This window comes from Molossus molossus, unplaced genomic scaffold (genome assembly GCF_014108415.1).
Source record: "Molossus molossus isolate mMolMol1 unplaced genomic scaffold, mMolMol1.p scaffold_m16_p_8, whole genome shotgun sequence".
Lineage (NCBI taxonomy): Eukaryota > Metazoa > Chordata > Mammalia > Chiroptera > Molossidae > Molossus > Molossus molossus.
This window is the reverse complement of record NW_023425402.1, coordinates 76,348,192-76,371,806: the sequence shown is the minus strand read 5'-3', so window position 1 is coordinate 76,371,806 and position 23,615 is coordinate 76,348,192. Positions and strand designations below refer to the sequence as shown.

At 38.6% G+C, this 23,615-nt stretch overlaps 1 protein-coding gene across 10 annotated transcripts in view; it reads left to right on the top strand.

The window, feature by feature from the left end:
- Positions 1–5,575: 5,575 nt before the first annotated feature.
- TBC1D32 (TBC1 domain family member 32) overlaps positions 5,576–23,615 on the top strand; it is a 191,225-nt gene continuing 173,185 nt past the window's right edge. For 8 of the 10 annotated variants that reach the window (XM_036248320.1, XM_036248326.1, XM_036248325.1 and 5 more), the window contains exon 1: positions 21,094–21,222. In XM_036248320.1, the coding sequence (XP_036104213.1) occupies positions 21,113–21,222 (110 nt within the window). In that variant the 5' untranslated portion in view covers positions 21,094–21,112. Of the gene's footprint in view, positions 5,737–5,912; positions 6,069–21,060; positions 21,223–23,615 lie in introns of those variants that run through there. The other 2 variants (XM_036248330.1, XM_036248322.1) reach the window with 2 other exon arrangements.

The window sequence follows — 23,615 nt, the reverse complement described above, 5'->3', positions numbered from 1 at the left end:
GAGTGGGGAGGAGGGGGTCAATGTGGGGAAAATGAGGAACATCTGTAATACATTCAACAATAAAGATAAAAAAAAAAAGAAGAAAAAAAAATGAAGAAGAGTGAGATTCTTGTCTTGCTGGCATCGTGTTAAAAGAAGGATTAATAGTCTTGGCTGGTGTGGCTCAGTTGGTTGGGCATTGTCCTGTGCACTGAAATGTTGCCTGTTTGATTCCTGGTCATGTTTCTCTGTTTCCTTCCCCCTTCCTCTCTCTCTAAACAAATCATTTTTTCCCCAGGCCGATTTTGCTCAGTGGTTAGAGCATTGGCATGTACCTGGATTGCAGTTTCACTCCCCTGCCCCACTCAGGGTTGTGCAGGAGGCAACCAATTGATGAGTCTCTCTTACATCAATGTGCTTCTCTCTCTCTGGAAAAAAAACAACAACAAAAAACACAATGGAAAAATATCCTTGGGTGAGGCTTAACAAAAACAAACAAAAACATCTTTTTTTTTTTTAAAGGACTGCTATACAGGATTAGCTCAGGGGCTAATTTGGAAAATTCCTTAGGCCACATTAGGTGGGACCAGTAAGTAAATTCTATAGATAAGAAATAGATAGATATCTATACTAATTTAAATTATTTTTTCTGGACTTTGGAGAACATCCTTAATGCCAACCACCTACCTATATTTTGGATAAATGTTCAAATTCTATGTCAGATTTTTGGAGGAATTTTTCATGAGTAAGTCTTTGGTTTTCAAAAAATCAATATCACTCAGGGAAAAAGCAACGTTTATTCTAAACTGGGGGATGCCAAAGACAAAAAAAAAAGCTTTAATTAGGGATGTTGGAGGTTTATACTGTAATGTCACTCTGATTTATTGCCTAGAAAAAAAAAAAAAGAGCTAATTGTAAAACTTTGAAAATATAAAATGCTTTACTCCCTTATTAGATTATATAAGTCAGACCTGGGCAAGTTCTATGAAAATATTCAATTCAAAATTGTAGAAATGGGCAAACATGATAATCATATTCAATAATTATTGAACATTTTCCCCAAATTCAAGGCCTTTGTTAACCTTTTATTTTTTTAATTTGTTTTTTAATTTTTTAAAACCATCAGATAGAGTGGGAGACGGAGGAGAGAGAGAGAGAGAGAGAGAGAGAGAGAGAGAGAGAGAGAGATGTGAGAGAGACACATCGATTGGTTGCCTCCCACACGACCCTGACCAGAGCCGGGAACCAGATTGCAACTGAGGTAGTGCCCTTGACTAGAATAGAACCTGAGACTCTTGGGTCCTCAGGCCAATGCTCTAACCACTGAACAAAACTCGTTAGGGCAAGGCCTTTGTTAACCTTTTAAGTGTGCTATCTCATTGCAAGTCTGTGAATTTTAAGCATATTTGCCCATAGTCTAGTTTTTGTTTATAATTAAAGCAAACACATAAAAAACATGTTTTAAGGAACTAACACTTCCATTGTGCCCATATATGTTTTAAAAAAATTAGCAACTCTGTCATGTACAGAACAGACATAAAGAAAACCAGCAGTTTGTGATGCCATCATCACAAACATATTCTATTAGGAATATCAAGTATTGGATAATGGGGTAATATCATAATTGACCCAATCAGATTCTGTTGCAGATAGCATTTCATTGGAAACGGACTCTAAGAATCTGATTATAAGCAGTATATTTATTAATGTGTTCTTAGGAACAATATCTGGTAGGAGTTTAGGAAGCAAAATTAGGAATACAGAGAAATTCAACTGTAATGTCCTTGTAACAGAGACTTCAGCAAATCACATGAGTTTTGAAGCTGGGATGATGTTTCAAAGTTGTCTCATTTGAGACAAGAGAGATGGCCCACATTGACCAGTCATCAGACATGGATGGGCCTTTCTCAGGTAGAGAGCACAGCCTTGTGCATTGCCACTTCCTTCTTCCAGTTACAAAGAGAGACTTGGCTGTGAAATGTCAGCAGCCAACACTCCAAGGAGCTGGGGATGAGTGCTTGGTTTTGAATGGAGATCTGGGCTGGAAATCATGACATCCAGTAGAGATTTTAGGTCTTTTGACTGGAGGAAACACTGAGAAAATACAGTCAGCAGCAGTAGAAGCAGTTAGGTAAAGAGAAAAACTGCGTCATTAAAATGATAGGGATATTACAATATAAAAGATAAGGTAACTAGGTTGCTAGAACAGTTTTTAGATATCTTGGTAGGCTTTTGTATCTCTAACATCTTAAATGATGGTTCAGGTCTTCATAAATACTAACCATGTAATTGCTGAGGCAATTACATTTTCCCTGCCTGTTTCTTGCAATCTGGAAAAAAAATTAAAAAAACATAGATCTTAGGTATTTAAATTTGAAGTGCATCTTATTTAAGAGTATTTTTTAAAGTGTTTTAAGTTTATTTTTTAGAGAGAAAGAGTAATAGAAACATCTGTGTGAGAGAGAAACATCAATTGGCTGTCTCCTACCAGCCCCCTCACTGAGGATTGAGCCTGAAACCATGGACCAATGCTCAATCCACTGAGCCATACCAGTTGGGCTTATTGAAGGGTATTTTTGAAGAACATGTTCAGAAACCTTCTCTGGGAACTTATTATAGACTTTTGAAGAGATTAACAATTTTGCTTACTTCCTTTAAATTAAAAACTGTTATATCTGCCTGTTGAATTAAATAATTTTTTAAAAATTATGAAGTGACATGCTATATCCTTAACATCTTTTTTTCTTAAATTTTCATTTTTTTGACATAAATATCATTTTAATAGCTGTCTTTTGAATAATATTCACAAGGTGTATCTTTCTCCACCCATTTAGTTCTATTTTTTTTATGTTTTTAGGGCTTTGATAAATACCAAAAAGTTAGCTAATTTAAAATTTAATCTGACTTCTTTTAAGTGGAGGGATAAGGTCATTTAAACCTATCAGCATTTTGGACTTTTTCTATCATGTATCGAATCTTTGCACATTTTAAGTTTTCTTATGCCTTTGTTTTCTTTCTTGACTTTTTTTCTAATTAATTGGGGCTTTTCCCTCTCATTTATTTTTCCCTCTATTATTTTTACTTTAAATTCTAATTTTTTAGTGATTACATTTGAAATTTTACCATGCCTACTTAACCAACTTTAATATCTTAAACTCCCTTTAGAAAAATACAAGGATTTCAGAATAATTCATCTTATGATTACATTTCTTACTTACACAGAGTTGTTTACAGCATTTTAGTGCTATATATTTTTATTTTAATGAATTAGAATATTATAGATTATTATTTTATACAGACAATATTTATTAAGATTTACTTAAATGCATTACCCTCCATATCTTCTTTTTGGTTATCTTTTCTTCTTGCATCTCAGGTATTCTTTTAAGTTTATTTTTCTTTCTTTTTTTTTTTTTTTTATCCTCACCCGAGGATATTTTTCCATTTTTTGTACAGACAGAGTGGGAGGGAGAGAGATGAAGAGAGAGAGAGGGAAACATCGATGTGAAAGGGACACATCGAGTGGCTGCCACCCGCACGACCAACCAGGGCCGGGGACAAACTGCAACCGAGGTACATGCCCTTAGCGGGAACCGAACCCGGGTCTCTCAGGACCGTAGGCGGACGCTCTAACTGCTGAGCCAAACCAGCCAGGGCTAAGTTTATTTTTCTTATTTCTTATTTTTCTTATATCCTTTAGAATAGGAAGTCTCAATCAGTGCAGTTCAACATTTTCCCCCCAAACCTGCCAGGCATTTGGAAATACATAGGGACATTTTGTTGTCACAGTGATTCCGTGGCACTTACTGGCATTTGTAGTGTGAGCTAGTGATGGCAAACATCTTGAAATACATACAGGACAATTTCCCACACAAAAGAATTGTTTTGGTTCCTTTATAAATTTCAATGGTCTTGCTGGACATTTATGTAGATGAAAGAACTCTTGATAAGTATCTGATCTAGGAACTCATTCCATTATATAAAAATATTTGTCAGTTTTAATACACTGAATTTATCATGAATGTATAAACTATGTAAATCAAGGAAAAAGCATTTTTAATTTTGTTCTAAATTTTACCAATAATAGTTTACTATTTCAGAAAAATCACATCACTAATGGCTATATTAATCCTGGGTTTGAGTTGCCAAAACAACTCAATTGTATTAGTCTGACTATGCAGCTGTAAAATTGCTGGTGATTCTATGCATGTGCACTCACTCACATCTGCACATATATGCATTGAGTTTTATAGCTTCGCCCACACATAAAATTACAAGTGTGCATACTCTGCTAATATGTTTTTTTTTCTTAATGTAGTAGTGAGGCAATCAAGTTTAAGCATACATTTTACCATGTGAAGGACAAACACATGCTATGTGAACATACAGTAAAAATTTTTCCATTAAGAAAGGAAGGAGATATACATCAGCCAGAGCTCCCCCATTGTATAGTTAATTCATCCATCAGGCGTAACGACTAACCACAGATATCTGCTTCTGCACCTGCTTGCTTGCTTGCAAACCTGTAGCCCAATTTCTTAACTAGAGCTAAGACAACTATATAAGCAGCCCTCCCCCTGGGCTCAGGCTGCTCTCTCCTCTGTGTAGGATGGAACAGTCACTGCGCGGCTAATAAGGCTCTTTTAATTTGAACCCAGTTTGGAGTCTGAGTCTGGTCTGTCTCGTTGGTCTACAACAACCAAGAAACATGCTGCTAGGGCTGGCAAAGACATATCTTTTTGCCTCTGTGAGTAATAGCATAAATATCAGAGTCCATTGATTCTGGGTAACATGTGGAGTCTGTGAGATGTTGTTGGACGAGGGAGTAAAATATAAGACTGGATAAGATAATGTACTGACACTGAGCCACTTTTCAGTAGTTTGGAATTGGGTTGGCTCGTTGTAGCGTGGACATGACCATGATCTGGGGATTTATCTAGATTGGAAACTGGATGAGAAGACATTGCAGTTTCCTGCAGAGTGAGCTTTATATGCGACATCTTATAGTGTCTCTCTAAAATCCAATTGTGCCTTAGTACATGCAAGATAAATCTCTAATCTCCTAAAGGTGACAAATATGATCCTTTCAGGTATGGCCCCATTTACTTCTCTAGCCTCCTGACTTCCTCTTTTTAACTCAGTACTAAGTCAAGTACCAGAATATGCTACTCTCTTTCACGTTTCTATCCTTCACATGTCCAGTTTGTTCTCAACTCCTCTATTGGATTAAAAGGTGATTCTGAGTTTCCATGGCACTGGCTCATTTTTCTAGTATAATACTTAATTGCATTGAGCTGTAATCTTTCATTTCTTTTTGTTTGTTAGATTATGAGGATGTCCTCTTCATGGTTCTGGGCATGTGCTTGCTAAGGGGTAGGATTAGCTTTTAAATGAAAACAGCGTTGCAACATTTCAATACCATTAACTCTTTCATTGAAACTTTCAGTTTCATTTCTATTATCTTTCTTTTATTGACCGCTTTCCTTCGCACTCTTTGCTCTCCCACCTACAACCCCGAGGGTAAAGAGAGCAGACACTTCCAACTCTTCAGCAACCCCTCCCACCTAGGAAGCCGCGCCGACGTGCTGACGTCACGCGTAGCGCTGACGTCCCGCCGTCCGGCCCACCGATCAGAGCCTTCCGAGATCTGTTTTTTGTGGTTATGTGCGGGGTACCTTGAGCTCTGTGGGTACTGAGGACCAAGCAGCTACAAGTATCAAGGCGGGGCCTCGGGGACCCCAGCTTCCCCAGAGTAAGGTGACTTGTTTTCCTGAGCGACGCGTGGGCAGCCAAGGGTCCGCCCCGCAGTGCTGGCCGCGGTCTCCCGGGGAACGGCGCAGCGCGCAGGCCGGGGCTGGGTGGAGGCGCGCGTGCGTAGTGCGTAGCTTTTGCTCGGACCCGGAGTAATGGGCGTGGGCATTTAATTCTGACAGGATGGCCCATTTCTCCGGAGAGGACCAGGCTATGCTCCAGGCGATGCTGAGGCAGCTGTTCCAGAGCGTGAAGGAGAAAATCACTGGCGCTCCCTCCCTAGAGTGCGCCGAGGAGATCCTCTTACATCTGGAGGAAACTGATGAAAATTTTCACAAGTAAAATTGCATTTGATGTCTTAAGCAAACAAACCAGCTGACCCAGAAAAGTAAAAATGTAGTTGGATGAGAAAAATGTGCATTTGATTATTGTTAAAATAGCACCCACTTTGGAGGCTCGTTATTTCATTTGTCCAAATACCGAATTTATTTATTTATTCTTATTTTCCAAAGCATCTGCCTGCTTTGTTTTTACTGCCACACAACATATTCTAATTCTTCATTATTTTTCTCCTGGGCGACATACTAATTAATTAGAAATTATTCATATTCTTTTAGGAGAAATTCTATTATTTCAAGGTATTCCTGTTAATATACCAGAGATCATTGAGTTCCAAAGATTCTTGTTCCTTTACTGATCTGATATCTCATTGGCTGCACCAATTGTTCATTCTGAGGTCTGCAGGAATACTGAAGTGAGGTTATTAACTTCCTATGGAATAGCTTACTTTTCTATAAAGGGATAAGGCATATACTCAGATGTCTGTTTTGCATGTCAAGAAAATAAGTGTTGCCCTGGTCAGTTTGGCTCAGTGGTTGAGTATTGGCCTGCGGACCATAGAGTCCTGGGTTTGGTCCTGCTAGGGGCACGTACCACCAAAAAAAACAAAAAACAAAAAAACCAGAATATAAGTGTTGTAGAAGAAGTACAGAGTGCTTTGGCTTGGGAATCAGTAGGAATAGAAGTTTAATGAGAGAGGTGCCATTTCAGGTAAATCTTGACCTATGTTTTTCCTTTGATTTGATTCATATAATTTGAGCCATTGAAAAGCTTACTGCCAGGTGTCTTAGTTTATTAGTGGTAATGGCATTGTTAATTTAGTGTTTGCATTTTATTTTGATTTTACAGAGATAACATTTTAATTTTTTTTTTTTTATCCTCACCCGAGGACACTTTTCCATTTTTTGTTCAGATAGAGTGGGAGGGAGAGAGAGGAAGAGAGAGAGAGAGAAAGAGAGAGAGAGAGCGAGAGAGAAACATTGACATGAAAGGGACACATCAAGTGGTTGTCACCCGTACAACCCATCCAGGGCCGGGGACAAACTGCAACCAAGGTACGCGCCCCCTTAGCAAGAACCGAACCCAGGTCTCTCTGGTCCGCAGGCCGACGCTCTAACCGCTGAGCTTAGCCGGCCAGGGCTTAATTTTTTCTTTTTATGTTAACCTCTACTGACTTTTTAGTGCCCTAAAGTTATCCTTATCTGAAACTCCCAGTCATTTCATATATAGGCATCAGGGATCCTTGAGCCCTTTAATATTTTATGCAACAGTTTGTGTTTGCTTGCAGTTTTATGGGAGAAGCATATAGTTTTACACCAAATTCTCAAGGAAATTTTTTAAAATGTGGGAGGAATTTTTGTTAATGTGGAGTTTCTAATTTCATTAGTGTTTCTGATTATACATATAGTTTCTTATCTATTTCTATGATTTTCTTGTTTATTTTGTCATTAAATCCACTATTAATAGCTGTTTTTGGGTGTTAATTTCTGCTTTTTATTCTTTTTTCTTTGCGGGAAACTTAAAACACTTTTGTAATGAATGCTTAGCTTATTAATTTGCAGCTTTTCTTCTCTCTTTAAATGTAAGCATTTAAGGCTACACAATTGCCTGTAAGTATTGCTTTAGCTGTGTCAGTTTTAAAATGCTTTTTTTCAAGTTAAAGATGGATCATTGTGGTTCTTCTCAGCAATCTAACAACTGTTATAATAATATAATTTACTCTCCTTCAGCAGTTCATTAGATAGATTAAATGTCTGCTAATTAACTTGCATAATAGTTACTACTTACTTAAGAGATTTACTTGTGGCCTATCTAAATTAATCCAGACACTCAAATTTTAACTAATGTGTAGTCTTAAAAGTAAGTTTTATAATCCTAACAGTGGTTGAGTAGTTTGTAGTGTTAAAAGTATAGATAGTAAAATTCATGTGTTAGCTGCACTAGCCTGAGATCTGTGTCTTAGGAGGAAGGGATCTTTATGTAGGAGAGGAAAGGGAGAGGAGATTCTTGTCTTGGACATTTTTGCAGAAGTTTATAATCTGAGTTGGAAGAGATCTTTTTTTTTAATCCTCACCCGAGGACATTTTTCCATTTTTTGCACAGATAGAGTGGGAGGGAGAGAGAGAAAGAGAGAGAGAGAGAGAGAGAGAAACATGGACGTGAAAGGGACACATCGAGCCCTGGCCAGTTTGGCTCAGCGGTTAGAGCGTCGGCCTGCGGTCCGGAGAGACCCGGGTTCGGTTCCCGCTAAGGGCATGTACCTCGGTTGCAGTTTGTCCCCAGCCCTGGTTGGTCGTGCGGGTGGCAGCCACTCGATGTGTCCCTTCACATCGATGTTTCTCTCTCTCTCTCCCTCCCACTCTATCTGTACAAAAAATGGAAAAATATCCTCAGGTGAGGATAAAAAAAAAAAGAAAGGGACACATCGAGTGGCTGCCACCCGCACGACCAACCAGGGCTGGGGACAAACTGCAACCGAGGTACATGCCCTTAGCGGGAACCGAACCCGGGTCTCTCCGGACCGCAGGCCGACGCTCTAACCGCTGAGCCAAACTGGCCAGGGCGTGGAAGAGATCTTAAAGGTCAATTAGTTCAGGTGCTCATATTTTCATTTGTCTTTTATTTTCACTGACTTAACTCTCTTTGAACATGAAATTTCTTGAATCACTTAGGTATGTGTTGCTTCCCAAAGTGTTTCATACTTCAGAATATCTGTCCTCCCATCTCCACTATCAGAACATGGCTTTCTTAAATCCAGCTGCTCTTGTTATGGTATTAGCAAGAAAAATAATCTTATTAAACAGGCTTACAGGGGAAGCTGGTGTCTCTAGGTCATTGTATTTTTGTAAGAAACTGATTGTTAATATAATTGAGTCCATAATTAATGGAATTTCAGGTAGTGTAATAAAGTGGGGGACAATGTAGTCATTTGGGGGAGAAAACACAGAGTAAGCAGGAGCACTATCTGGTGGTTTGCCAAATAGGGCAGCTGCCCTAAACTATCTCTGCTTTCCATAGCCTGTTCTATTTTTCTACTGTAAACTGTTCACATTCTCTAAAAGGTCCTAGTTTTTCAAAACCCTTTTCTCTAAAAGTGGCAGCAAGGATTTGAGGCCGGCCTGTGGGAGGGGAGAGAAGTAGGAAAGGAGACATTGCTTTCATTATGTGTGCATGTGTTGTGTAAATTTTTTTACTTGGACTGGCCCCCTATAAAACAAACAGCCCTGGTTTTATTCAGTTGAAGGCCATTAAAAAAAATACTGACAAATCAAAATTTCCTGGGGCCTGGCAGAGGAGAAGTGGTGTTTTTGAAAAAACTCTCTAAGTGATTCTGATATGCAGCCAGGATTGATTTACTTGCATTTCCATGTTTATTGTGTGACAGTAGTCCCCTCTTATCCCAGGAGGATACATTTCAAGACCGGTAGTGGGTTCCTGAAACCTAGGATAGTACCAAACATACTTTTTTTTTTTTTTTTCCGGTTCATACAACCCATTTTACTTAAAGGAAGCACTTTACGGCTTCTCTTTGGCATATCCGAATTGCTAGCGCCACTACTCTCGTGCTTTTGGATCATTATGGAGTAAAATAAAATAAGGTTTCCTCGAACCTGATCCTTTGATACCTCTACAGCTAATCTGATAACTGAGATGGCTAAATGATTAATGAGTAGGGAGCATATGCACTGTGGATATGCTGGACAAAGGGATGATAAATATCTAGAGAGGGACAGAGCAGGAAAATGAGATTTTATCGTGATTTAATTTAAAGCTTATTGGTTATTGTTTATTTCTGGAATTTCTCATTTAATACTTTTGAACAACAGTTGTCTGTGGGTAACTGAAATGGAGGAAAGAGAAACTACAGATAAGGGAGAGTTACTGTATAGTTTTACACTTTTTAAAACAAAATATCTTTTCTTTATTGACTTTTAGAGAGAGAGGAAGGGAGAGGGAGAGATAGAAACATTGATGAGAGAGAACACTGATTGGCCACCTCCTGCATGTCTCCCATTGGGGTTCAGGCCCATAACCTGGGCATGTGCCTTGACCGGGAATCGAAACAGTCTGGCTCTTTTTTTTTTTTTAGATTTTTATTTTTTAATTTTTTAAATCTTTATTGTTGGATGTAAAATGTATTACAGATGTTCCACATTTTTCCCCCATTGACCCCCTCCTCCCCACTCCCACCCCCTCCCACCTTTTCCCACACTATTGTCTGTGTCCATTGGTTATGCATATAAATTCTTTGGTTTATTTCTTCCCAACCCCTTTCCCTTTGAGGTTTGTCAGTCTAGCAATGAATTTGTACTTCTTAATCCCTTCACCTTTTTCACCCATTCCCCCAACTCCCCTCCCAACTGGCAACCAACAAAATGTTCTCTGTATCTATGAGAATGTTTCTGTTCTACCTGTTCATTTTGTTTGTAGATTCCATTGTTGATAGATATGTATTCATTGCCATCTTGTTTGTTCATATATTTTATTTTTTTCTTCAAAAAGACCCTTCATCATTTCATATAATAATGGTTTGGTGGTGATGAACTCCTTTAGATTTTTCTTGTCTGGGAAAGTTTTTATATGTCCATCTATTGTAAATGACAGCTTTGCAGGATAGAGTAATCTTGGTTGTAGGTTCTTGGTTTTCATCATTCTGAATATTTCTTGCCACTCCCTTCTGGCCTGCAAAGTTTCTTTTGAGAAATCAGTTGACAGCCTAATGGGAACTCTCTTGTAGGTAATTATCTGCTTTTCTCTTGCTGCTTTTAAGATTCTTTGTCTTGAACCTTTTGCATTTTGATGATGATATGTCTTGGTGTGGGCCTCTTGGGGTTCATCTTGTTTGGGACTCTCTGTGCTTCCTGGACTTGTATGTCTGTTTCCTTTACCAAGTTAGGAAAGTTTTCTGCCATTATTGTTTCAAACAAGTTTTTGATTTCTTGTTCCCTCTCTTCTCCTTCTGGCTCCCCCAAGATGCGAATGTTGGCACACTTGAAGTTGTCCCAGAGGCTCCTTACACTATCCTCATTTTTTTGGATTCTTTTTTCTTTTTGCTGTTCTGATTGGGCATTTTTTGCTTCCTTATATTCCAAATCGATGGTTTGCTCCTTGGATTTATGTACTCTATTATTGAATCTGTGTAAATTATTCTTTATTTCAGTTAATGCCTCCTTCAATTCTAACTGTGTATCCATGATTTCTGACTGGTCCTTTTTTATGCTCTTGAGGCCCTCCCTAAGTTCACTGAGGTTCTCACTAAGTTCATTGAGCATCCTTATAAGCAGTATTTTGAACTCAGCATCTGTTAGGTTGCTTATCTCCATTTCGCTTAGTTCTTTTCCTAGGGTTTTGTTCTGTTCTTTCATTTGGGGCCTGTTTCTTTGTCTCCTCATTTTGGCTGCCTCCCTGTGTTTGTTTCAGTGTATTACTTAACGAGAGGTATGGGGCTAGCTGAGACCAGATGCTGCTTGTTTGAAAGAATTTAGGAAAACCTGAAGCAGGATCCAAGACAGGCCAATCCTATGGTAAAGCAAGTGGCAACAGCTTGGGTGGGCCTGAAAGTTGTGTGGGGCGGGGCGGGGCCTCAGGGAGTCAGCAGGGCGGGGCTACCAGTGTGAGCCAGGTTGCTGGAGTCCCAGATATGGCTTCTGTCTGCCGCCCCAGGGCAGGGCTCACGAAAGGAACAAAGGCCTCTTACAGCACGTTTGTCTCGGAGAAAGCCCCCTCTCCAGCCCTCGCTCCAGTGCCAAACAGCTCAGTTCTTCCCTGTATGTCTCTGGCGCCCCTCGAGCTGCCTCCCCTCCAAGCTCAGAGGGAGAGAGTCCGATAAGTCCGCGCCGGCCCTTTAAGGAGCTGCCTGGGGCTCCAGCCACCTCAGCCTCCTTGAGCCTCAGTTCCCGCTGGTTTTTCCAGCCAGAAGTTATGGGGACTTCTCTTCCTGGCACTGGAACCCTGAGCGGGGCACCTGGTGTGGGACGGGGACCCCTCAGTCCTCAGGAGGGACCTTCCCAGCTGAGGTATCCTCCTGATTTTTATCCGCCACACTTGGGTGTGGGACCAGCCCGTCGCACCGCCATTGCTGCCCCTCACGCCTCCGCCCCTCCTACCAGTCTCGATGTGGCTGCTGCTTTAATTTCGCAGATGTAGGACTTCCATTCAGCTTGATTTCAGGCGGTTTTGAATGGTGGTTGTTCTGTAGTTTACTTGTAACTTTGATGTGGTTGTGGGAGGACGCGATACCGCATTTACCTACCCGCCATCTTGACCAGAAGTCCTGAGTCTGGCGATCTCTTGGTGCATGGGTCGATGCTTAACCAGTGAGCCACACTGGCAGGGCTAGTTTTATTTAAAAAAAAACAAAACTTAACCTTAATGTTTGTAACCCTGTATTTGATATTTTTGCTTTGATATGGAAGGAACACAGTGATATTTTTTTGAATTGGATTTATTCTTTGTTTTACTGAAGAATCTACCAGTGATTTTAAGTGAGTCAACTCTAGAGCGTTTAAGTGTTAACTTTAAGAGAACATTCATCATGTAAAGTGTTATCCCCTTTATAGAGAAATTGCTAACAAACATGTGCACTTCCATAATTAATGAATGCATTTTTAGTGTTTACCATGACTCAGAAGTTTTACCTTTGACCAGAAGGTTATAAGTGATGTAAAATATTCATTCTTTGTTTTTTACATAGCCTTTTATATACTAATATGATACATGGTTAAGTTTATCATATAATAAATCCTATGATTCTGAAATATAATTTGTTTCAAGAATTCTAAATATCAGCATTATAATTCATAACTTACACTAATAAAATATCTTTTAAAAACATACCATTACTGATAGGTTTTTTTCTGTATATGATAGAAAAAGTTCTTGTTCATTTAAATAGGTAAGAGGATAATTTCCTGAAACAAACTGATACTAGATTTTTTAAATGTTATGTTGTAATAGTAATCTCTATATCAGCATATTTTGAAATAAACATTTCGAAAATGTCAGAAATTCATCATTGAACAAAATCACTAAGTTTTCTTGGAAAATCTAGGTAATAAAGTTGTAAAAAAAGGATAGAAAAAGTAAATGTTCTTCTTTTTTTATCCTCACCCAAGGACATTTTTTTAATTTTTATTTTTGCATTTATTTTCAGATAGAGTATGAGGGAAGGGGAGGGAGAGAGAAACATTAATGTGAGAGAGACACATCGACTGGGCGACCCCAACTGGGGCCTAGGACAAACTGCAACGGAGATGTGTGCCCTTAGCAAGAACTGAACCCAGGACTCTCTGGTCCGTGGGCTGATGCTCTAACTGCTGAGCCAGACCAGCCAGGACAAAGTGAATGTTCTTTCAGTCAACTTTGTAAAATTTTCCTGTGTAAATGTGAAAAAATTTATATTCATCAGTAGTAAAGCAAAATAAATAGGCACATTTCTGTGTATTTTAGTTGAGCTGCCTCTGAAATGTGCTAAGGTCAACACTTTTTTCCTTATATTAAACAACTGTCCTTTTAGGGTTTAATGTCCCTCCTTTAAGAATATTTGGAGAGCCCTGGCCAGTTTGGCTCAGAGGTTAGAGCATCGGCCTGTAGTCCAGAGAGACCTGGGTTCGGTTCCCGCTAAAAGCACGTACCTTGGTTGCAGTTTGTCCCTGGCCCTGGTTGGGTAGTGCGGGAGGCAGCCTCTCGGTGTGTCCCTTTCACGTTGATGTTTCTCTCTCTGTCTCTTCCTCTCTCTCCCTCCCACTCTATCTGAACAAAGAATGGAAAAATGTCCTCGGGTGAAGATTAAAAAAAAAAAAAGAATATTTGGAGAAAGCTTTTGCATTTAATTGGTAATAGTGTCATTGAAACCAAATTTTTATTTATTATTTATTTTATTTTTTTATCTTTATTGAAAGTATTATAGATATTCCCCCTTTTCTCCCCGTTAACCCCCCTCCCCACTCCCACCATCCCTCTCTTCCCCACAGTGTTGTCTGTGCCCATTGGTAATGCATATATGCATATAAATTCTTTGGTTTATCCCCTCCCCTCAATCCCCCTTCCCTCTGAGGTTTGACATTCTATTTCCTACTTCTATGTCTCTGGATCTGTTTTGATCATCAGCTTATTAAATTATTTTTAAGGTAACAAGGTTAGTCAAATATATGTATAGTATTATTTGGTGAGAAAAGTGTCAAAGTATAAGAAAATGCTATGTGTAATAGTTTTTGCATTAAGATTAACATCACCATTCAGTACTAGTGAGAAACTGAAATTTAGCAAGGTCACATATTTTAAGTTTGCAAGGTTGATCATTGTGAGATATAAAACTTAAACCTGATGCAAAGCTGTAATATTATAATCTTGGTCTTTCCAGCACAACTCGAATATTTAAGTCTGAAATGTTAATATAGACGAGTCTGCTGTAAGTAATTCTGAAAGGAAAGGACCTATATAGTAGCAGAATTGACTTAAATTAATCCTAGTAAGGGTCCTCTAAAATAAATATTGAAAATGTATATTCTTGAGGCAAGTTTTGTATTTCTTAAGTAGAAAATTAAGCATAGAGGAGATTTACCAGTATTGTTAGTGTTCAGAGTTTTATAATGCTTGGAGTGAAAAGGTGTTGAACAGTCCAACTAGCATTCTACAGGTCACAGTTGGTCTGTGGAGATGTTTCTTTGGCTTGGTTTAAAGCACTATTTAAAAATAGGGAGATAGCACATAAAAAAAAAAATTAGTTTTCTGGCTTTTCTTAAAACATTGAAAGATTAATACCAGGCTCATGTTTCTAAATGCCAACAAGCGGCTGGAGCCATGTAGAAGTTCTTCCTTTGAGCTGAAGAATGTCCTTTTAGTTCACCACTGCCTGCATCCTTTTCTCTCACTAATGGCTTGCTTTACTTCTTTACCTACCTGCCCTCTGTAACATTTGCGTTTATAGCCTTTCCAATTAGTATAGGACCTTTTGAAAGTCTCCTTTATGCATCCAAGGCTTTTACTTTCTCTGGATCGCAGGCCGATGCTCTAACCGCTGAGCCAAACCAGCCAGGGCGGCTTTTGCTATCATAAGTAAAATATAGCTATGCCTCCAAAATAATTTCCAAAAATGATGCAATGGGCTGATTAAAAACCTGTTGCTATCAATGATCTTTTGAATTAGATATGGACTTCATAAGAGCAAGTGGATGGCATCAATACTATCAGGAGTATAATGAAGACAACACAGTACTTAATTTTGTAGTATTTTTTCCAGCCTATAGCAACAGTAAATATTTGTTGTATTTAAAACTATTATTAGTTTTCCCACAATTTTCTATCTTGGAGCACTGTCATAGAAGAACAACATAATTTCTAGGATTTTATTGGATATTACCATGAATTCAGATGGTAGGAGAACCAACACAAAATGAATTGTGTGATAATTTGAAGACTTGAATTACTCTTACTCAAAGAGTAGAGTGACCCACCTGAAGAAATGCCTCTGTTCACTAATTTGGGGTTGGAGGCTCTCAGAGTTTTCCAATGATCAGTGAGTCAGTAGAGCATCCTAAGGGTATATGGGTATATTGAAGCCTGGTAGTCCTTGCATAACAGAGGGTTTTGCCCTCCCCGTAGATCTTTTTTCTTAAAAGATTAACCAAATAACATATATGCATATGTGCATAGCCCATGGACACAGACAATAGTATGAGGAAGGCCTGGGGTGGGCTGGGGCTGGGTGGATGGAGGCAAAGGAGTGGGGGAGAAGGGGACATCTGTAATACTGTCAACAATAAAGAAAAGCATTTATTCAAAAACAACAGTAACCTCTTAAGACAGGATTGAATCTGGGGTCCTTGGGTTCATTTAATTTGGAAGATGAAATACTTTGAAAGGGGTCTTCTGAGAGTTATTACTGTGGTTATAGGTATTACTGTGGTCTCAAAATGATGTCATTAGGAAAAAGTGTGTGGTTATTCAAGTTACCAAAGAACAGATTTAAATTTTTTTCAGCTTATTTGCTATTCACAGCTGATCCTAAATAGTGCGGAATTTTTAAATGTGTTTTATTTTATAATGGTCTTCTCTTAATTTTCTTGACTATGTTTTCTTAATGGGCTTATGTTATATTTCCCTACTGTCTTACTTATGAAAACATTTTTGTTGCTTACAGGTTGGCTTTAAACAAAGTGAACACAAAAGTTATATTTTTCAGCCCTGGCCGGTTTGGCTCAGCGGTTGGAGCGTCAGCCTGCGGTATAGAGAGACCCGGGTTCGGTTCCCGAACCCCGCTAAGGGCACGTACCTCCGTTGCAGTTTGTCCCCGGCCCTGGTTGGTCGTGCGGGTGGCAGCCACTCGATGTGTCCCTTCACATCGATGTTTCTCTCTCTCTCTCCCTCCCGCTCTATCTGAACAAAAAATGGAAAAATGTCCTCGGGTGAGGATAAAAAAAAAAAAAAAAAGTTATATTTTTCAGTTAAATATTCATTTCTCTTAATTACATGATTTGTGGCACAGAGATGGGGCTGATAAAACTAGGAAATAAGGATGATTCTGCCTTTCCATAGTAGGTTTGATGGTGGATGATGTAGAATTTATCTTCAGAGAGGCTGTCTTGTTAGTTTCAGAGAAATAACAGGCTTGCCGCACCTCCCATTTCTCACTGAATATCTCAGAGATGTGGAGGAAAACTGGTGTGTTGGATTGCCTATGCTTGGGCAGGATTGTGACGAGGATCAAGATTGTTTTTAGGGACCTTTCTCTCTCTACTTCCTCCTGCATTCACTATTACCTTTCCCAATAGTAAGAGGCTGGTGAGGTCATACTGATTGGATGAAAGGATTATCTATTCCTGAATCCTTTTTAATTTTCAAAGACATTTCAAAGAAAGCAGTGATAGGCTTATGGTATTGATATTTCAGATTTTCTCATTCTTTATTCAGAGGGTTCTTGGTTGTGGTGGGATGGTTGTGGTGGAGAGCATAAATCTTTCTGGGCTCTTTGGATCTCTTCACACACATCTGCCCACTCTGTCGCAGAGCCAGCTGCGTGTGTGGAGGCGTACAGGGACTGTCAAATATTAAATAATTAAGAACATCTTTAAAGGATTCTTGGAAACGTAATCTTGCAGTTTTTTTTCTTGCCTTAAGTTTTCACCATTTTGTATAAACTATGCAAGATGTGATTTATAATTAGAAGCATACAACCCCGAAATAAGTTAACATTTATTCTTTTTTTTTTTTTATCCTTACCCGAGGACATTTTTTCATTCTTTGTTCAGGTAAAGTGGGAGGGAGAGAGGAACAGAGAGAGAAAGAGAGAAACATCGACATGAAAGGGACACATCGAGTGGCTGCCACCCGCACGACCAACCAGGGCCGGGGACAAACTGCAACCGAAGTACGCGCCCTTAGTGGGAACTGAACCCAGGTCTCTCGGGACCACAGACCGATGCTCTAACCACTGAGCAAAACCAGTCAGGGCTGAAATAAGTTAACATTTAAAATATATGGGAAGTTTGCTTGTATAAGGGAAGACTTTCAAGTAGTATAAGGCAATGATGAATCAGTGGAAGAAGCAAAACTGCTTGCACGATAATTAGAGGCTCTTTCCTCAGCTACATGATTCAGTAGTTTTGGGTTTTGTTTTTCTTGGAGTATTTCTGAAAATTAGTGTTTATTTTGATCTAATATTGCAGGACATTAAGTTTACAAAATGTCTTTGTCTTTTTTCTGGTGTTCTTAATAAATATCTATATTCTTGAAGCTTTGAAATTACTAGCTAAACATCGAATACAAATATTAAACATTTAAAAGTAAATTCAATGAATAAAATAAAATTTTAGTAAATTATATTTTTAAATGTAATTTGCTAATTATAATTTGAGAAAAGAAAGGGTAATAGATTTAGCTCTCTAAATGAAATTTACTATATAAATGGTAAAAATAAGTATTATATTTATTTCCCAATCTTAATTTACCATCATAGAAAATCTTATTACTTAAATATTTTTGGAATTTTTACATCTTTGGGAGAGAGTGGGGTGCTGGGAATGACATAGGCTTTGGACTAAGGCGGGCCTGAATTAGTAGCTTGTCAATTTGACAAGGCCCTTTAACTTTTCAATTGATGCACTTATCTATTTTACCTGTCTCATATGGTAAATAAAATAATATTAATAAGTACTTAGCACAGAGTCTAGCATGTTAGTCACTTAAAAATACCTCCTTGCTTATATGCAAATCAACATGGTTGGTGGTTTGTTGAGAACATTGAGTATGGCCTCATTTAAGTGGAGATGTCCTGATAAAGGGGCTTGATTGATTAGGTATTTAAATTTCAGGCCGAGGAAGTTGTATTTGAAAGATAAGTTAGAGTCTAAGAGGGCTTTAAATGTCAATGACAAAATGTGCCTTACATTTTATAATATTGATAGTAATAATAGCTAGCACTTACTGTTAAATTTATGTCAGGCTCTGTGTTAGGTACAGGGCATATATCATCTAGAATCTTCATAATGATTTCTACGACAGACGCTTTCCCTATTTTATAGATGGAAAAAAACTGAAGCCTAGGGAGGATATTTAATCTGGGTAGCTTCATACAGCTCTTAGATGGGGGAGATTCTACATGATTCTTAAAATGATGACAGGACCTGCTCATTTTGTTATTGGGATTGATGCCTGTTCTCTTAGTCAAGGAATTTAGTTAATGCAGAGGATCATAATATGATACCTACTTATGTTAACTATTTTTAATATAAAGCAACTAAATGTCCATTTATTCATTAGTATTTTGGGTGAATACTGCTTCTTTGGATAGGAATTTGTCTAGATCATTGCTTCTCCAGTTATGGTTCTGGGACTACGAGCATCAGCATCACCTACCTGGAACTTGTTAGGAATGTAAATACTGGGGCCCCACTGTATGCCTATGGAATCAAGCTCTGAGAGTGGAACCCAGCAATCTGTTTTAATGAGTCCTTTAGGTAATTTTAACCTGTGTTATAGCTTGAGAACCACTGACTTATAGGATGACCTAAGAGGGCTCTTGCAACTGTCTAGCTAAAAATTGTAAGATGTGAACATTAATCTGGTGGCAGTGGGAAGGGAAAGAGAAGCTGTCGAGTTTTTAGAATTATAGCTAGCTAATTAGATATGAGATATAATGGAGAAGATTGTTATTAAAACTGTTTGAGGCTATACACAGGTATCTGGTTGAAGGATGGTACCATTAACAAAGATACATGTCTAGTAGATACAGATCTGGCATTCTGGAGGGACATTTTGGCTGAAGAAAGAGTTAAAGAAGTCACCTGTTTATATTGAATATGAACTCAATGCTATGGGAATGGAGAGTACATTTGATAAACTCCTTTAAAAAATTTTTGTAGCTTAGCTGTGGCAAATTTAGCTCAGTGGTTAGAGCATCGGTCCATGGATGGAAGAGTCCCGGGTTTGATTCCAGTCAAGGGCACGTACCTCTATTGGTTTGGTCTCCGGCCCAGGTGGGGTCGTGTGGGAGGCAGCCAATCGATGTGTCTCTCTCACATTGCTGTTTCTCTCTCTCTCTCTTCCTCCCACTCTATCTGAAGATAAATGGAAAACTATCCTCGGGTGAGGATTAAAAAAAAGTCTTTGGTCATTTATAATGACAAAGTCTAAGTTTTTTGTCTACTACCTCCTTAATTTAAAAGGTGGTAGAGGGCATAGAGGAAATAAAAGGTGATGGAAAACATTAAATTAAATTAAAAAAATAGAAGAGTGGGATGAAGTTGTTTGGATCCCTGCCAAATCACAGATGAGAAAACGGAGACTTCCCCAGGGTCACATAGCTAGAATGGTAGAGCTGGAGCTGGCCGCAGTCCTTTCCGACTCTGAGCTTGTACTTTTGCTATAGTACCACATGGCTTCATGTCCAATATTTCTACTTGACTTTTGAGGTCTGCAGTGTCTGTGGCAGGCCTGAAAAACTACTGAAGCAGCCATGGGGATTCCAGGAAGCAGCTCTGTGTTCAGAGCCAAGGAGAAATGGGCAGGGCAGGACATCTCAATCAAAAGCAGTTAAAATTGAAAATGAAATCTTTTGGCTACCTGGATAAGGTGGCTGTTCTTTAGAGCACATTCAGTAATTTAATAAATACTGAATTTATTAAATAAATTAAGACTGAAGACTATGTACTGGATACCATAATAGACTCATAATTATGGGACGAAAATTATTTCAGGCTCTTCTTGATCTCCTGTACTGCATATATGCAAGACTCTTACGCAGTAATATATTCAAACTGAAAGTCTTGAACACAGTGGCATTTACAAAATGGACCATCCTAAATTATCTTTGTCATTTGAGAGACCACAAAAACACTAACCTTTCTAAATCATGATATTAATTATAATCACTGCTCTTTATTTTCAGTAAACGTTTCATGAAATAATTATCCACTTTTGGAACTCTTAACCTCTCATAGTTGCTGTATTGTCTGAGTTTGCAAACTAATTTTAACGTTAGCACAATCCTAATGAAGGAAAATGTACAATGTATTAGATGGTCTGAGATACTTCTCTTTGTAAACATAGAAAAGAACTGATTAGGTGGAATATAGGTCATTTACCACTTTCAAAATGTACACAAACCTCTTCTAATGATTGGAGCTCAACCTTTTCTTAGTTGTTCTTTCACAATTACTGTCATTGTAGCCTGGTTTTCCTTGTCAGCTTGAATACTTTTAACAATCTTCAACAACTGCTTTCCCTTTCCTTTAATGTGCATGTAAAGATTGGAGCATTAAAAAGGTATGAAAAGACTCCTATCACACTAAGGGTTGGCTTGGTCCTGAAGTGTTGTCCCCCCTACTCCCGCCTATGTATTGTTAAGTGATTTGGGATGAATAACTAATTTAATTCTATTTTAAGGTAAGAAACCTAAGTATGTTACTAATATGTCTGTGCTAACACTTTTTCTGGATGTGGCTAATGAGTTCATGATATTTACTGCATTTATTTTTGAAATATTTGTTTCAGCTATGAATTTGTGAAATACCTTAGACAGCATATATGCAACACTTTGGGGTCTATGATTGAAGAAGAGATGGAGAAATGGACATCCGATCAGAATCAGGGTGAGGAATCTGGCTATGACACAGTTGTACAGCATGTTACTAAAAGAACTCAGGAATCTAAAGAGTAAGTATGCCCACAATTATATTTTAAAGTAATTTTTCTCTCAACAGGGCTCTTTTAAGCACCCCTAACTCATGCTCCCACAGTTTGTTTCCCTCATAGCAGCTAGAATGATTCCTTGAAACAGTGGATCAAATTGTGCCACTCTTCCACATAACACTTTCCAAAGTGTTCTTACCTCCTTCATAGTAAACTTCGGTTTCTTCTGTAGCCTTCAAGGGCCACCATGAACCTCTGCTCCCTACTCCCTCTTTTCTTATATTCCCTCTGACATTGCCTTAGCCACACTGGCCTTGTTCTTTCTCCAATAAGCCAAGGCTTTTGTACTAATGTTGCTTCGGGTACTTTTTTCCTAGTTATTTGCGTGACTTACTCATTCACTTTTCTTTAATAGACTTTATTTTTTAGAGCAGCTTTAGGTTCGTAGAAAAATTGAACAGAAGACACACATTTCTTTCTCCTGTACCCCCTGTTTCTGTACATGCATAGACTTCCCCACTATCAATATTCCCCACCGGAGTGGTACATTTGTTTCAACAGTAACCTACGCTGAGGTATCATTATTACCCAGAGTTTGTAGTTTACATTAGCATTTTCTCTTGGTGGTGTGTATTCTGTGGGGTTTGGACAAATTTAAAATGATATATATCTACCATTATAGTATCTTACAGGGTAGTGTCACTGCCCTAAAAATCCTCTGTGCTCTGCCTATTCACTCCCTCCTCCTCCCAGACTCTGGCAACCACTGATCCTTTTACTGTCTCCATACTTTTTTGCGTTTTCCAGAATGTCATAGAGTTGAAACCATATAGTATATAGCCTGTCAGTTTGGCTTCTTTCACTTAATAACATGCATTTAAGTTCCTCCATGTCGTTTCATGGCTTGGTAGCTCATTTCTTTTTAGCACTGAGTAATATTCCATTGTCTGGATGTACTAGGCTTCTTGGTATCTTTCAAGCTTTGGCAATTATGAATAAAACTGCTGTACACATTGTATACAGATTTTTGTGTGCATGTATGTTTTCAACTCCTCAGGTAAATATCAAGAAGAGTAATTGCTAAATCATATGGTAGGAGTATGTTAAATTTTGTAAGAAATTGCCAAATTGTCTTCCAAAGTGTCCATACCATTTTTCATTTTCACCAGCACTTTTTTTTTTTTTTTTATCCTCACCCGAGGATATTTTTCCATTTTTTGTAGAGATAGAGTGGGAGAGAGAGAGAGGAAGGGAGAGAGAGAGAGAGAGAAACATCGACGTGAAGGGACACATCGAGTGGCTGCCACCCGCTCGACCAACCAGGGCCGGGGACAAACTGCAACCGAAGTACGTGCCCTTAGCGGGAACCGAACCCGGGTCTCTCCGGACCGCAGGCCGACGCTCTAACCGCTGAGCCAAACTGGCCAGGGCTCACCAGCACTTTTTGAAAGTTCTTGTTATTCCCTTTCTCACTAACATTTGATGTCATTGTTCTAGATTTTGGCCATTTGTCATAATTCTGACTTTAGCAATAAATCATTTTCTCTTTTATCCTCTCTCATCACTTATATACTCATCACATATTAATAACTAACAACTATATGTTAGGTGTTAGATCTTGGGAGTATAAGCATAAATAAGATGCCTCTTACCCTCTAATAAGTCATAGTGAATTTGGGAATTTGACTTTACACTCAGATAGAAACTTGAAAGAGATGTAGTTTCAATACAGTGTGGTAAGTGTAATGATATGTGCAAAAGATAATGCATGGAAAAAAAGAGGAAGAATATATTAGTTAGAATATATAAACAGCTACAACCAGTTGACACCAAAATATAGTGGTTCAAAGGAGGCATTTTTTTCTCTCTTGTCTGACGGTTCAAAAGTACACGAGTGCAAGGTAAGGATAGGTGGATCAGCTTGATGAGTTTATACAGAGACCCCAGGTTTCTTTTCTTTTATTTTATCATATCCTAGGGCAGGGGCTGGAATACTTTCTGTAAAGGGTCATACATAAATATTTTAGGTTAAGTTGTTGTAGTAGGAAAAATGACACAAACAATATATAAATGAAAGAATATACATGTGTTTCAATAAAACTTTACAAAGACAGGTAGGTTACTTTGCGTCCAGAAGACATGTTTTGCCAACACCTGTCCTTATGCATTGCCTTCATATGAATGGTTGAAATAGCCACACAGCTGTCTTTCAACCGGCCAAGGGAAGAGAGAGTGGAGGGTAAGAGTCTTTATTCACTTACTTCCCATTGGCTAGAAACTGGTCTTCTGGTCATACTTATCTACAGTGGAGACTGGGATGTTTAATACATGGGTGATGACCATGTGCCATGGGGTTTCTAACCTAATAATACTTGAGAGAGGAGGCGGATGGATACAGGGGACAATAAACAACCCCT